The following is a 16,488-nucleotide window of genomic DNA, read 5'->3' as shown; positions in this document are numbered from 1 at the left end:
AAATCCACTGGAATTATGGAAATTACGTAAATGGATGAGGAGTTACGGTAATTTGAAGACTGTTATTTATTTTGTGTCGCCTGTATTAAAAGGCTAAGCTTCTACTGAGGAAGTTAAGACAGTCTGCCATCTCTTTATATGAAACCTGTGTTTAAGATGAATACTCAACACCTTGTAGAGAAGAAAAAAACAATGCTTACTATGGGTCTTTCAACCTCTGTAACCACGGCGACCATGATAAGAAACCCTGTTTCTGTGTCAGGGTGTAATAAGAGACAACCGGGATGTTGAAAACAATAATTTTACTGATTCAGAGGAGAACTCGCAGACAGTCATAAGACGTGCTCGGGCGAGTCCCCAAGGAGGTCTGACCCCGGTCACGTGGCGCATGTGTTGTTGGCCATGATTGAGCTAATGAGGGCTGCTAGATTTGTGCAATCTAATAAACATTCTCCAGTTTCACTGATTAAGGCCCAGAGAAGTTTGGTATGAATGGAGAAGAAAAAAAGAGAGTTCCTACTATTATTCAGGGAGATAAGTGCAGTGTTGACTGTGATGATCCCGTGTTGTTGATAACTGATCACGATAAGAAAAGAAAAAACAGCCTTAAGTATGATGACTCTGACTAAATAAGCAGTTATAATAAGCTTAGACTTCCTGATCAGTCAAATAGACCAGCTGCAGTTAAGAAATCTTGATTTGAAGGTCTGATCTGAAACTAGTGTTGTAGAAAAAAGCAATAAACGTTTAACAAAAAAAAACCTTTGCTTTTGAACTTAACAGATCATTTTGCATGAAGACATCACACAGTTACACCAACCAATTTGGTGTTGATGAAAGGAGGATTAATCAGAAAGAAATAGATGTTTTTCCTCACACTTTTGTCAAACCAAATCATTGGTGGTTTACAGGGAAACCATAACTTTTATATTAACGCAAACCAGTTTGCCCAAGAGATCTGATCATTGACTGTATAAGAGATCTGAACTGAGTGAATGTGATGTCTCCAATCATGCTTCTGGCACTAAAAAAATGAAGTCAAATGCCTTTTTTGTAAAAACAAATGCCACCATGCTGGAATCAGAAATAGTCAGTAAGTAATGATTGGTCCGAGTTGGTTCAAGTCCTCATTTCTTTGGCAACCACTTTCGTCAATCAGGAGAGACCTGGACAGGTCGCATGTGATGTCACGCATTTTTTAATGGGTGACATCACACGCGACCTGTCCAGGTCTCACATTACTTCCGGCTCCAACAACATAAACTCAATTCAGTCGCCATTTTTCCACGATACTGACATCGCCATGTTGGAGATAGTCGACAGTGATTGGTCCGAGTCAATGTTGCTACGGCAAATACTGTCACAAATCAGCCAATCAGCAACACGAAATCTGTCAATCGAACGTTTTGAACATTCGACGAGAGACTATAATTGAGGCATCTGATGGGTCAGTTTATAAATTTAATAACTTGCAATAAAAATTATATATATAATGGAGAAAAAAATGATTATGAAGAACATGTTAAAAAAAGAAGCGGAGCAAGAATCTTTACTCTGATAAACAGAATGACTTTTGATGATTTTTTACTAGAAGTCTTTGGGATTTTGTCCTCTTGGAACCAGTGGGCACTTCCTGTTTAAAATGTAAATTGTTTTTAATTGATGAAATTGTTTGAAATAAGCCAAATTAGTCAAAGCACTCAATAATAAAATGATGTGTTGCTTTTCAAAAGGCTAAACATTTGCTGTGCTGTATTTGCATAACTATAAATTGTTAGCCCTTTTTGGGGGGTTTCAACTTGTGTTCATTTGGAAACAGAAACTGAGGGGATAAACACAACAGTTTTGTTTATTCCCTGCAGATTTTTTTTAACACAAAAACCAACCCTGGATAAACTGATCAACAGTTCGAAATAGAATTATTAATAAGTAACAGGAAAAAAAATCATACTTGTATATTTGTTCATTTTCTATCTAAGACTGAGAGAAAAACATCTTCAGGTTAAACTTTAAAGAAATGCTTCTGCCGCTTCCTGAATTAAAAACCATGGCTGACTGCATGAAATAGTTTGTACAGCTGCACCACTGCAGAGCAAAAACCCCAAATCTGAAGGTGTTGTCAGCCATCTGATCTCATACAAACCTGACATACTTTTACAGGAGCGGAAACTGAGACAGAAGCTGTGTTGACATGAAACAAAACGTTCTCCTATGGTCGCCCGCTTTCAAGCGTAAAAGTCTCACCTGATGACCGTACATCATTTATGATGAGGAAATTAAGAAATTTATGAAGGCCTGGGTTTTCACAACAACAGCACATGTCTGAAACGTTGCTTTTAATAACACTGACATTGGGGTTAGTATTGCAAACATGTTTTTATGCATATTTCTGCTACGAAAAATGCTTTTATGCTTCTGAAGCTACGGCAAAGTGCATTCAAGCGACTACTGTCAATGAAAAGTCTTTGGGGTGTACAAAACGTGCGGCCATTGAAGGCCTGTTGAAAGTTAAACCAGATCAAACTTTGACCGATCAGGGATTTAGATTTGGTTATGACGTATGGATGGCGTCCCCTTTTATTCACAGAAGGGACGACCGTTCAACAACTCATTGTGGACGAGAAATTGATAATTGCAGTTTGTATTTCGGCTTCCTGAATTTAACTCTATTGACCTCAGAGAACCTCTCTTTAAAGCCCCACTCTGATCACGTTTTGATCTCTTTTTAAGAGTCATCTCTTAATTATGATTAGGTCGTTTTATGCAAAAAATCTGTTGTTTTACTAAGGACAGTTTCTGCAGGAGTTCATAAGAAATTCGCCTCTGAAATTCACGGGACTGTTAGCAAGGAGTGACCCCGCCTCATCATCATCATCATCCCATCATCCATCAGTTTACACTGCTAGCTCACAGCCCCTCACATCCCCCAACCTATCAGTGCAACAAAAACAGTGGGGAATATTGGAGCTATCAAGAAGTACAGTTTTGAGCCAGACAACAGATTAGACGAGGAAACAAAAACGTACACGGATCTTGTCGTCTAAAAGTGAATGCATCAGAATGGAGCAGAGCAAGGAGCTTGTGGCTTGCCATAGTAGCTTCTACGTCACACCTACAAGTTTTTTCAAACTGCATTTTTTCACCTGCTCCTGGTTCACAACGATTTACTAAGGAAACACTCAGATATGCGATTTTGAGCTAACTTCATTTAAATATGTCCTCCATTATCAGAAAAAGGCTAGACAAGAACATAATTTTCATGATCTGAGAGGAACTAGTTAACTGACAATTCAACATATAATAAATCCTATCTTTACGATTTTTATTTTATTTATTTTCTTACACAACTTTTCAGCATTTGAAATAATGTTCAAGTCAATAAATAAATCTCGAAATGAGCCGCTAAAACAGAACTTTTAGAGCCACAAGTGGAGCAGGTTGATGCGTCCCCACCTGTGACCCAGCAGGCGGACCTCCAAGGCAGGAAACTCCCCGGTTTCCCTTTTGGCCTCAACGGCACCCACCCTCCTCCTCCTTACCTGACAACCCCCACCAAAGCAATCAATTCTTTGGTTAAATAAAAAAATATATATATTATTAAAAAACGGCCAAACATGAATTTAAAAACACGTGTTTGGTGTGCTTGGGAACACTTTCCCCAGATACGGTGTATCAATCCGCGTGAAGTGTGCCGCCGCAGGTTACAGTTTACAGCTGAGCTGCGGTACTCCAGCAAAGCGGAGCGAGCCCACCCGTGCCAAGCACGGCCAACTTCTCCCCCTGTAACCCGGTGTCTTTACACAAACTGGGTCCATTGGGGGGCGTTTATTCGGCATACATGGCCTCACTGGCGAGCGTAGCAAGTCGACGCCGCGGCACACGAGCGCGTTAACTTTCTCGTGCCTGACCGTTGATCACACCGCAGTGACTTTGGGGGGATTCAAACGAAGTTCACACAGGTAGACGGCCAGGGCGTGTTCCCGGATGTTTTCCAGCAAATACACGCATCCGGCATGTCGCCAAAACATCAAGAAGACAGGAGGGGGGGGGGGGGGACATATCCATTTCGAAACGCATTTCTGAGCAATTTAGAAATTGAAGCGGGACGTGAAAGCCGTCAAGACGGCAAGTCCACGCTCACGCTGCAGTATATAAACATGATAAAGGGGGCAGTAATTAAATCATAACTCACCTTTTATCGGGGGAGATATCATCCCTCTGGTTGATAATTCATCCACAGGTTGTAAAGTAGTTCCTCCACAGCTCCAGATTAGGTACAGTAGGAAGTAGCCCTTGGAAACCGCAGGAATCACCCTGGCAGTGAGGAATTTCTACGGGGGGGGGGGCTGAGCTTCCCGGATGCAGTGCCGTAACAATCCGCTAGGGGGCTGTCGTGAGCTCAGATAAAAGTGAGCATGCTGCAGGAGATATTTCATCTCAGGAATTTACAGGTAACTGTAGCTTTTACAGGAATTTCTGCACACAAAAGGTTATAAACAACATATATAAAATAGTATTTATGCACAACATAAAAACAATTAGATTTTATCCAGAACTGCGACTCCCTGTTTGAACCCAATGTACACATGTTTGTGCATCTTACCCTGTTATTTCAGTGTGACTCTTTTTTTTTCTTGCTTCAAGGTAGTGTTTTTGTTACGGTCCACGAGGCCGAACAAGGTAAACAGTTGCTACTCGCTGGCTGGAACTAAACAAACGGGTGGTGCGATTGCAGACGCAGTCACTGAAAGACACACAATAAGGCCAACCAGGCCTTGAGACAGCTCCTGAGAGGAGAATGGAAACAAACACTCCTCCTCCTTTGATACTGAAGGCAACCACAATTGAAAATCCATTGTTTGCTCAAAGACAGCTCTTCTCTAAAAAGGTCGGAAGTTGGTGTGAAAAGCAACACCAAACCCAAACCCAACAGCCAGGTTTATGGTTGTGGATTGACTTTACATCTGACTGTGTTTTTGTTTGCTTTGTAATTAAACCACATTCTGTTTGTAACCTTCACCCCATATTTTGTACCCATCCGTGATAAAAGTCCAACTTCTACCTGTCCATAACAATCGGAGGGCAGAGTGCAGATACAGTGTTCCCTAAGCGATTCCGTGATATACCGCGATACTTATTTATAAACTTATATCAATATATATTTTACCAGCGTCTGACTCTCGTTTTCCACTTGAACCGCTGACCACTAGTTGGCAGCGCCGCACACTGAGCCTCTGTGAGCAGCAAAACGAGATCTCCCGAAAATCAGCTTGTGTTAAATGCTAAATGTTCAGTCAGCCTCGCGGTTTTTGTTACTATGAAACAAGTACTATTTAGGTTTTGCTTGGGACGGGGAACCAAACGAAACATCGGTGCCACGTTGCGGCCAGTACCATATGAAAACGCGGATTGTGATGCTTTGTAGTGGGCTCCAGATGACAAGTGACACTTGAGATGTATTGCGATACATATTATTTCGTGACGGTCATATCGCGGTACGCATCGTATCGCCAGACCCCTACTGTTCCCTCATTTATCACTGGAGTTGTGTTCTCAAAAATATCTGGCGATAAGTAAAATCCGCGAAATAGGATTATAGATGTTTGAAAACTCTAAATCTCCTCATCACACACTTTGTCATTTGTTTCTTTTGTCTATTCTTTCAAAGTTTCGACCTATTTTACAAAAATAAATCAAGTATTACAGTATGAAACAAAGGATCTGCTTGCGATCAAAGATCTAGACAACATTGGCAAACTGAAAGCATTCTGCACAAGACAAACGGCATAGAGATTGACAATAATCTACAGCCAATCACGACGCTGAACACAGTGGACAGTGGAAAAGCAAAAAAAACAAACAAAAGTGCACTGAAAAAAATCTGTGAGATGAACTGCGACGTAGCGAGGGTCCACTGTACCACATGCACACTACACAGTCTAAATTGGAAAGAGAACAGCTTTTTATACCTTCCACTGTCGTACTTCTGACGAACAAATTTTTTACGGTTTTGCTAGACACGTTTGAGGCAATCAACAAGGAAAATCATTTCTCTCTGACCAATATATTTTTTCGTCATTTTACCACATAGATTAATAATAAAAAGTCTTTTTTTGTTTTACTCTGCTGGTGTTACATCAGGTAGTGCGCTTGCTTTCACATTTTAGTGACCCGCAGTAGGGTTCACTTACATGTGAACAGTAGAAGCTGGTTTTCAGGCGTAGCAATTGTACTTGTTTGGTTCACACCATAGTTTAAGTCTAATTTTGCAAGTTAGCAAACAAATCAGACAATTCTGACAGTAAAAACTCATCAAAAATAAACAACCTGGTTTTCATTTTAATTGGTTTGTTTGTAAGGTTAGGGGTTAAAAGTATTTAGCATTTTGCTGCAGCTAAGGTAAAATAAAAATAACTATCCGTGCCATCTTATTTTGAAACAAAAAGGAAACTTTTATGCCAATTCCCATATCATGATACTGCCACCACCATGAATTACAATGGGAATGATATTTTGGTTGGAATTTAGTATAATAGCTGCAAAAGATTACATTTTTATTATTTTTAAGAAAAGAAAAAAAAACTGTTTTTCTTTTAGATCAAGACTTTTATGGAGCGATTTGAAAAATTTGGGATTTTAGTCCTCAGACACTTTAATGCTAGATTTAAAAAAAGTTTCTTTGTGCCGCTGATGATTTTTTTTAACACGTGACCTTTGGCTGCACATGGATGTGATGGCTTTTCTTTTTTTTCCCCTTATGCTTTGACACCAACCGGTTTGCGCTGCCTTGCCATTCTTCATCCTTTTGTGCCACAAAACGAAAGCAGCTCATCATCATCTCTGTAACAAAGCAACAGACCCCCCTCTTCCCCCCAGCAAATTACACAACTGTGTATGAATCAATATTTCGTTCGCCTTGGAAATGCATCTTTAGTAACACACTTCACGCACCGTGAGCAATAATTCACCCCCTCCAGAACACTGAGGGGGTCATGACTGGGGCACGACCCCTCTCACTCTGTAAAGAGCCAAACAAACACCGATCTGCGGGGTGGGAGGTGCGTACTCAAGTCCAGCTTAGCGTCAACAAAGTTGTTGTTTTGTTTTGTTGGGATAAAACTTTCCCAAAAAAATGTTTTTTTTTGCTGCGTTTTGAATACATGTTTATCCCAACAAACAAGGAGTGTAGTTTGAGGTTATAGTGCCACCGTGTGGCGGAAAGCCATCAGTGCTTGCGAGGAGCTTTGGCAAACAGAGGCCACTTTTACCAAAAACAAAAGATTTTAAACTACTTCATTGAGGGGTTTTGTCTTAAATATCACTTCATTTTTCTGCTAAAGTTTTAAAAGATGGTGTTAAGTCAGATTAGGATCAATTAAAGTTGTATTTTGGATAAAAATCTAAACCTGGTGACATCTAAATGAGCCCCATTTTCATCCACGCGCCTCCTCTGACTGCGCACACCCAGATGGTCCCGCACAGAGGAAGCGGGGCGGTGGGGGTGGGGGGTGGGGGGGTCAATTCGATTTGGTGTCCTGAAGATGGATGGATCCCTCCCCAAAGACACGGACTTTATGAGTTTAGAGGCGGCGGCGAGGGTGTTGGTGGTGGTGGTGGTTGGGGGGTGTCGGTAAATATGGTGAGAGAAAAAAATGAAAGTGCGTAAAAAAATGAAGATGAAGTGGGAGGAGATGCAGTTTGCGGGAGCAGAGGAAGAGGAGGAGGAAGACCACAAGCCAGAGAGGCCAAACTTCTCATGGAGATGTTTGGAAGAAAAGAAAAAAATACCTACAAAAGTTCTACTGTTTAAAAGTCGGATGTTTTTGTGTAAGAAAAATCATTACCAGAATGAAGTTTTTATTTTGTCTTTTAGAAAAAGCTAAATCTTTTTTATTAAAGGTGAAATATTTTGATGGAAAAATAATTGAAAAAGCGTCAGACAAGTTTAAAAAGAAAAAAAAGGTATTATTGTTGATGGAGGACACAGGAAGAAATTGAAGCTAAACATTTTATGTCTGAGTATTTTTTTTGTGAATCGGTAGCAGACGAAAAAATGCAGTTTGAAAAAGATCGTATTTGTGACGTAGAAAGTATAATCGGTGTCCCACGAGCTCCCAGCTCTGCTCCATTCTGATGCTTTCATTTGTAGACGACTAGATCCATGAACATCTTTGTTTTCCTCGTCTGAGCTGGCATTTGGATGAAAACTGTACGGCTGGATAGCTACAATTGTGCTGCACCAGGAATGTTAGGTGGGGGTGATGAGGGGCTGTAAGCTAGCGGGACAGCATGTAAACAGAGAGCTCTCAGCAACAGGAAGCTCAGGGAGGCCCAACCCACAACTCAGAGGGCAAATTTCTAGTGAACTACCGCCGCTCTGCAGAAACTATGTACTAGAAAACGACACATTTAATAATCATAATGAAAGGATCACTGAGAACGATTTTAAATGAGCTCAAAAGATAATCAAAGTGGGTTTTTAGAGCATCATAACTTTTAATGAAAAGATGCACAGCATTTGTGAAGCCCAAACTTGCTTTTTATGACTTTTATTTTGTATTTGGTCGTGTAAAAACTCTTGACTAACAGTGTTTTCTGCCCTTTTAATGAAAAGAAACTGAGCATATTCGTCTTTGGTTGTGATAGACTTCTTAAAATTGTTTTTTGATCTTTTAAAAGAAAAGAAAATACAAATAAAAAAAGACTAAAACTGTGAATCATTAGCTTAAGAGGCTTAAAGCGAGTCGGACGTAAGAAGATAATTCTCTTCCCGGCTATTAAAAACAGGGGATTAAAGCAGAGGTAATGCTTCCTTAATGTTTTCATGAATCACTGTTTCTAAATTGGCTCCAAAAAAGGGAGACAGCAGGACATTGCTGAGTGAACCCCCCCCCCCCCCCCCCATGCATCCTCACACCTCCAGTGGGACATCCTCCACAAAAGCCCAACAATTGGATTTAAAGAATCTTAACCAAATTTGAACCCAGTGACTTTGACTGTCTTAACGGGCTGGGGGGGCCATTTAAAAAAAAAATAATTTTTTTTTTTTTGGACTCGCACCTTCTGACAGGCGATACAGATGGTCAGAGCGTGGCTGCTGACGCATTGTTTTGGGAGCAGAGGAGGGGAGGGTGCACTTATTGAGAACAGACTGACTCCCCCCCCCCCATGCGCTCACACACACACACACACACACATCCTCTCAGATTCTCCTCACTCTCCACCCTCTTGCCCATTTCCATCTGTTTGCAGACAAAGGGCCACGAGCCAGCCCGAGCCCCGGGACCCTGCTGGTGAAGGAGGCCGGGATAATGCGGCCCATCCCGGGGGCCGCATTTCAACACATGGACCTGGCTTTGTACTCCGGCAGCACGAGAACCCCTTCAGAACTGCGGGAACACACGCCCCAACGGAGGCGGGGAGTTCTCCTAATGCCTGACGACGGGAGGATAAAGGGAGGCGGTGGGGGGAAAATGAGGCAGCACAAAAAAGGCCCAAATGTTGTTCCTCGTGCTGTGAACATATGGCTGTTTGTTGTCATACTCTTCCTCCCTGTCCAATTTACACGGAGCGAGTGAGCTGTGGGCTTCAAGTAGGCCTCTACCTGAATGATGATGAGGAGGAGCCCGAATGCTGCTAATGGCCGGCGTATAATCCCCCGCCGTCTGTACACACCTCCTGACATATGGTCACTCGTCAGCCCATGTCGTTACGTAAGCACCACAGAGATGGGAGAAGGACGGATGGATGGATGGAGGCAGGCGGAGCAGGAGGAGGAGGGGTTGGGGTAGTTGCAGTGAAATGTGGCACTTTCTCACCCAGAGCGGCCGCTCTGTCGGGCCCAACTGCTCTGCGCTCTCAGCAGTTAGGGCTTCTTCGTCCGTCACTCCTCTCCGCCCTGCCCCTTCTTCAGGGGGTTGTAAAGAATAAATTGGGAGCTTCTGGGATGAAGAGCGCTTCGCTTCTGCGCGTACAGATGGACCCCCTCCATTCAATAAGCTCAAGCAAAAGCCTGTCCGTCCCCACGCCATGCCAGAACCACAGAGCTTGTTTTGTCTTCTGAAGAGGGCAATCTGTTGATGCAACATATTGGTTGTCTTCTCCGGACGCTCCTTTTGATCGGAGCTCTGTCTGAAATATTGGGACTCTCAGGTTTGGATAAGCGTCTTTTGCCAGAATCACATGTAGAAATTTTGGATGTGATGCACAGCCAGAAGGAAACTTCCCGACAGATGGATTTTTAGGATTTGTCAAAATCCTGGAGAAATAGATTTAGAAAACAGAAATAAAACTGCCAGAAAACACAAGGAAAACATCTTTAAATTCTAAAAACATGTCGTACATAAAAAGGAAATCATTAAAAGGGATAGGATGATTGAAGTTGAAGTAGTTTTAAAGGTAAAAACTAAGGAAATAAATCATTATCGACTCCATGGATGAAAGCGATTCACATCTCTTTAGTAAATAGTTTGATCTATGACTGTTTTTGCTCTTTTTACAATCTCTTTCTTGAAGAAAATGACCTTTTAAACCAAAAAAACTTTAAGGATCTGTACAACTTCACCGCTTTAGACAACAGCTTCTCTGTTGAAATCATGTCCAGTGGTTGTGTTTCATATAAGTTGTTAGAGAAGTGCATAAACAAATAATGTGGTTGGATTTTTTTCCGTCTATTTTCAACCCATTAGCCTAAAGGGAAACATACTCCCTGTTAGGGACCAAACACAAATGGATATCTTTCAAAATGCTGTATGAAGATAGCATTGTCAATGTCAAACTTGGCTATAATGTTGGCCCCCTAAAGGAGAGCCAACATCACTTTACCCTGATTTACTTCATTAAATATGAGCGTTCTTTTTTCTTCTTTAAGTTTGAGCTGCACACCAGTATTTGAGATCGTTTCACGTTATGGTTGTTAAAAATCCAAAAATAACCAGTGTTTAACCCCTTCAGATTTAGTCTGCTAAATTATCTTTTTCAGGCTAGGTGGCTTAGTTGTTAGTTAGCATATTAACTAAACTAAACAGTCATTTTTACTTCGTGTTAGCGCATCGTTCAAGGAAGATTTTTGTCAAAAACAGGCTAACATTACAGTGGTTCCCTTGCTAAATCAATGTTTGATTGCGATTGTTTTCATTCTATAATATTGGCATTATGAAGGTATGAACTACAAGAGTTTAAACACACAAAAAAAGGGTGAAAAAGTCCATATTTGTCTGAGAAAAGTCTAGAAAGTGTGTAGTGAGGGGTTTTACTGCCTTAACCCTAGAGTCCTATTTTCACTCGAGCAAAACTATTCACATGAATTTCAATATTTCGCGTGTCCATGAGTCTGTGCCTTCACCAGGAAAGTCTCACATGTCCCAGGAATGGGTGAACCAAAGACCAAGTTTCTAGTATCATTTCATTTTTTATGTTAGGAATTTTTTGTTCTCAAATTCTTAATTTTTCAGTTATTTTTAGGAACACACACCACAGTTCAATGTAAAAGAAACCCACTCTAATTTATCATGTGTTGTCATGTTTTGATCTATTTTTGACTATTACTATTTTTGTCACTATTTTTGACTAGTACTTTTTGTTGGGTATGTTTTATCGGGAAAAAAATTATCCGGTAAAAGTAATGGTGTAACTTTTTATAGCGAAAGTGTTCTAGGGTTCAAACGTTTAGAATCGCACTTCACAGATTTCCCGTTTTGGGGTGTTATTTTTAGACTACAACTCCTGTTATAAACAGGGAAAACCTCTAACGTCTATTTGCTTTTACAAATAGATGCTACTGAATATAGTTTTGTTGTCTTAATTGGGCACCTAGCTTACATTAGCTGCTACTGCTTTTACAAAATAAAAGACTAAAGGGTAAAAGAGTAAACTCAATTTGAAATTTCTCGCCAAAACTGAAGACAAACAAAAGTAACGATCATATTTTTTGGACAGCGGTGTTTCTAACTACCTAAAGAAAAAGGCTAGAAGGGTGCCGTATGGGTTTATGTTGTGACATTTATGTGTGCTGTCAATGGACTGGTCAGGTATTACCTAAAAATGTGAAAGATTTTCCTTTTTATCCAAATGCAAACCTTTTTTTATCCTATTTTTAACCGATTAGCTAATGCTAACTTCTTGTTAGCACACCGCAACAGCGTCATCTTCTTAAAATTTTAGCTGCACACTAGTATTTAAGATTATTTAGAGTTAGAATTTTTAAAAAGATTTTTGAAAGTCAGCTTTAGTCTGCATACATTTTTAAATGTTCCTATTTGTTAGGCTAACTGGTGGCTAGCACAAGCCTTTTGTGGGCCTATTAACCTACAAAAAACATCATTTTTTTGGTCGTTCAAGTTACCAGGACAGCATTAATACATAATTGCTTTTTGCCCCCAAATAATATTGTTTCGTCTTCTTTATTAAGAACCTAGCTTAGACTCGCTGTTACGATTTTACAAAATAAAAGATCAAACTCGAAACAAAATAATAGCAGGGTCTATTGGAAATTTGCTAGAACAGAAGATGAATGAAAATAAGGATTTTGTGAAACAGTTTATAACCAGGTTAAAAAGGGCACCCTCTGGGTTTATGTTGGGACATATAGGTGTTAAGTGTGCTGTCAAAGGACTGCTTCTACCCTAAAAGGTCAAATGTGGTTTAAAGGGCATGAGCTGGACTTGATTTAGGTTACAGAAGTGTTGGTGAGGACAGGTTATTAAATGCTGATAAAGGTCACGACTTTCTTGTTTTTTCGGGTCCTGAGAGAAACATTTTCCGATCTACAGACGGATCTGGGGGCACAAACGCTATAAAACCTTACTTGCTTCCTTGGGACAGACAGACGGTCGGGAGGATCAGCTTTTTTTCTTTTTTAATGTTTTGATCATGCATATTTGATGCATTCTGTTGCTCCATTGGCACGGCTTAACAATGGCATTTCCAGGGTTAAGGGTTCAACTCTCGCTGGGGCCAAACATGCTTCACAACACAGGAGAGGTTCAATCCCGGTGATCTGATGTGGTCTGGACGAGAAGTGATCACACACCTCCTATTTCTGTAACTCAACTACAGGCCATTTATGGAGCGGTCAATAGTTAGCAGCATATGCCACCAACGAATATAAATATTTGGATCCTCGCTGGTCATACCGCTTTGGCAATATTACATCTTGCTTGCTCATAACTCTCCCATCCCTTCTTCCTTGCCGGGTTTCCCACGGGAGGTGCCAGACGGCCAGTAATTTGGTTGTCTTGGCTCTGTCGTGGCTCGTCTGGAGTAACACCTGCCCCCTCTCTGGGGAGAGCCTTTCAGCCAGGAGCGGGCATCCAGCCTCCTCTACAACCGCCTTTAGCTGCTGACCACAGAGTGCAGACAGACCTGCGCGTTGGTTGCTTCATCCATCGGTTTGTGTGCTTCCCAAACAGGGGCGTCATACCCTGAAGGTAACTTTTTCTCCCCCACCCTAAAAAAACCCCGAAACGTTGGATTCCCGACAAACGGTGCCGGTCAAAACGGCACGAGGAGTCCTTTTAGGTATTTGCTTTTTAATTAAAAATAAACACAGAAAAAATATGAAAAAAGTTCTGTCCATTAGAAACCAGCGGTCACACAGACACTCTACTACAAAGATCTGCATAAAGCAACAAGTTTAGCCTACACAACCCTGAAAAGACGACAAAATCTTTGGATAGAGGATATGCTTTCCTTTTTTTTCTTCCATTTCACTAGAAAATTATTGGACCTTCGAGATACAAACACAAAATAAAAAAGCGTTTTCTAAAATGACAGATACACCAAAGGAGAATTTTGACTTTTTTTGGTCATAGCAAAAAAAAAAATCAACAACAAAAGGAATTTATAAATAATTAAACTGCCAATGGAGTTTTGTTTTGTAATTCTTTTTTTTTCAACTGAAAACCTTTTAGAGAAGCAAACATTACTGAGGCCACTTGACCCCAACCTCGAAGTGCTTTTGTTGCCATCAGTCAACAGTAAACATTAGAAAAATAAGAACAAGCAAACAACAAATAAATATGGATCTAACAGAAAGTGCTTTTTTTTAAAAATAAAACTAAAACACCATCACTTTCCAATTTCACAGCCTAAAATATAGAAGCAACAATCCATATACATTTATACAAAAAAAAATTTTTTTTAAATAAAAAAAGGGGGGGGGGGCTCCAGCAATAAATTAGCAGTAAATATTTAACACAATTAAATAAATAATTTATTACAATAAAAAAAATTAAGGTCACAATTTTTCATGTCATAAGTGGCACTTACAGCAGTAGATCTTTACTTTTTTTTTTAATTTCCTCCTGCATTTTTTTTCTTTATCAAAAGAAAACAAAATCTAAACTATATCTAAAGCAGCTATTTAATTTAACTTTTTTTTTAGTAAAAAATAAATAAATAAATAAATCAATAAAACCACGCTCCTCTGTTTGTAGAAACTGAACATTTGAGTTGATGCGTCTAAAAAAATACTGCTTTGATTTCTTTATTCTTGCATCGCAGAGAAAAACAGGATATTAGGAAGTTTTCAGCTTGACTCCTCTGGAGGGCTCGGAGATAAGAAAGATTTGTTGGTTTTTTTTGTGCCCAAATCAGGTGAAAATGCGTCACGTGCGCAGGCGTTACAGGTGTGTTTTTGTGCTTTTGGCCTTACATTTTCTTGACGCTTTCACAGGGCTTCTTAAAAGAAACTCTTTTAGGAGATTTTATTTTAGACTGTAAAATGACTCATCCGTTCACGTTTTAAAACAGTAACTTAAAAGAGGAGCGAATCTTGTGTGCGCAAAAAATCAAAACCACACACAACTAGGCGCGCGCGCGTCCAAAGAAAGCCTCGCGCTTCTAGACGTCCAGCACGTGATTGAGATAAGAGATGTAGCAAATGGCCAGTCTGAGGATCTCGATCTTGGAGAGCTTCTTGTCCGGAGGCAGGGTGGGCAGTAATTTCCGCAGCTCCGCGAAGGCCACGTTGAACGCCTCCACGCGGATGCGCTCCCTGGTGGCGTGCGCGGAGCGGTACTTGGCCGTGGCCCTCCGCCGCCGCCGCTTCTCCTCGCGGCTCAGCGGCTGCTCGGCTCTGCACTTGGCCCTGTCCTCGCCCTCCGCGGGCTCGTCCGAGGCGCAGCCGGCCGCTTTCAGGCCGTTCAGCATCGCCTCCGGGTCGGACTGAGTCCAGGAGAGGTCCGTTTCGGTCTGATCCGGACTCAGCATCATCTTCAGGCTTTGGAGTTGGCCCTTTTTCCAGAACCTGGAATAATGAGGAAATTCCACAAAAGTCATCCCACAATTAAAAAAAAACAAAAAAAAGAGAGATTTATTTTGAAATGTTAAAAAAAGTTCCACACCTTTCTGCATCTAAAAAAACACCTAAATTATTACATTTCCATTAATTTAATCTATTAATAAATACATTTTGAAAGAATTCTGTTTCTTTTCACAAATAAATCTAATTTTTGAGTTAAAAACAACCCATTACTAATTAACATAATCAGAATTGGCCATCTGTCAATGTGTGATGAACACATCTGTTCAGCTCAGGCCTGAGTGACTTGACATTAGCGATAAATAGAAAAAAATTTCAAAACACACAAAATGTATAAATATTTTGTTAGTAAGATGCCATTTTGTGTAAAAAAAAAAAAAAAAACGAAAAATAAAGTTTTGCACATTCAAAAGAGTAAATAAATGATTTATTTGACTCTTACCTTGACAGGTGTTGCAGGTTTTCCTCGCAGTGAAATGTAGAAGTGCTCTTGAGCAAAGCCTTAACTCCAGATCAACTCCAAAAAGCCAAAAAGGCATGAAAAAATAAAAATAAATTGTTGCTCCTTCACTTTATTGCTTGCAACATCTCAGCAGGGGGGCCAAAGTGTGCCAAATATCAGATCCCCCACCCCCCCGCCCCCTGCCACTCTCCTGTGCTGTTGAACCCTGGTCAGCTCAGCCGAGGCGCCTAAAAATGATGAAGATTATAGAGATAGAGGAAGAGGATCAGTCAGGCTGCGTGATCCGGGAGACACAAAAGATGGGGAGACAGCGGAGAAAGTGCGTCCATCCGCCTGTGGATGAGGATGATGGGGTGGTGGGGGCGGGTTGGGTGTCGGATTCTGAAGGCAGCTTCACGGGTAAATCCTTCTCCTCTTCCTCCATCCATATGCGAGATCGGATCTGAGCGGTCCGTGCTAATAAAGGCTCACTCCACGGACGGGAAGGAGGGACGGGTTGTGTTGGAGGAATGGTATTGTCTAACGCCGCCTTCTTCCTCCCTCCTCCTCCTCCTCCTCCCCTCCTCACGCCCCACGGCCCTCGAGCGCTCTGCCCCCCGTGGGAGAAGTGGGCAAAAGGGAAAGCAGGGATGTGCGTGATGAAGGGGGAGGGGTCATGTTCATGCACGTTTTCTTTTTGAGGAGACGATTAAAAACAGAAACAGTTGTCAAATCAACAAGAGGGATGGGGGGGGGGGGTGAGAGAAAATTTGAAAATGCAAAT

The 16,488-nt window shown here is 41.0% G+C and overlaps 2 protein-coding genes across 3 annotated transcripts in view; both read right to left on the bottom strand.

The window, feature by feature from the left end:
* Nucleotides 1-4,366, bottom strand: part of vangl1 (VANGL planar cell polarity protein 1) — a 52,436-nt gene extending 48,070 nt beyond the window's left edge. For both annotated transcript variants that reach the window (XM_011484379.4, XM_020710355.3), the window contains exon 1: nucleotides 4,193-4,366. The gene's annotated coding sequence lies outside the window, so the exon portion shown is untranslated. The remainder of the gene's footprint in view (nucleotides 1-4,192) is intronic.
* A 9,146-nt stretch (nucleotides 4,367-13,512) lies between these two features.
* Nucleotides 13,513-16,422, bottom strand: nhlh2 (nescient helix loop helix 2). The gene is made up of 2 exons (XM_023963652.2): nucleotides 15,705-16,422; nucleotides 13,513-15,247 (listed from the first exon to the last, which is right to left on the bottom strand). The coding sequence occupies exon 2, from the start codon at nucleotides 15,211-15,213 to the stop codon at nucleotides 14,842-14,844; it is 372 nt and encodes a 123-aa protein (XP_023819420.1). The 5' UTR covers nucleotides 15,214-15,247; nucleotides 15,705-16,422; the 3' UTR covers nucleotides 13,513-14,841.
* Nucleotides 16,423-16,488: the final 66 nt, after the last annotated feature.

The sequence above is a fragment of the Oryzias latipes genome, chromosome 2, assembly GCF_053564925.1.
Source record: "Oryzias latipes strain Hd-rR chromosome 2, Olatipes_Hd-rR_3.1".
NCBI lineage: Eukaryota > Metazoa > Chordata > Actinopteri > Beloniformes > Adrianichthyidae > Oryzias > Oryzias latipes.
Note: the sequence above shows the minus strand (reverse complement) of the source record. Positions and strands in the feature narration are given on the sequence as shown.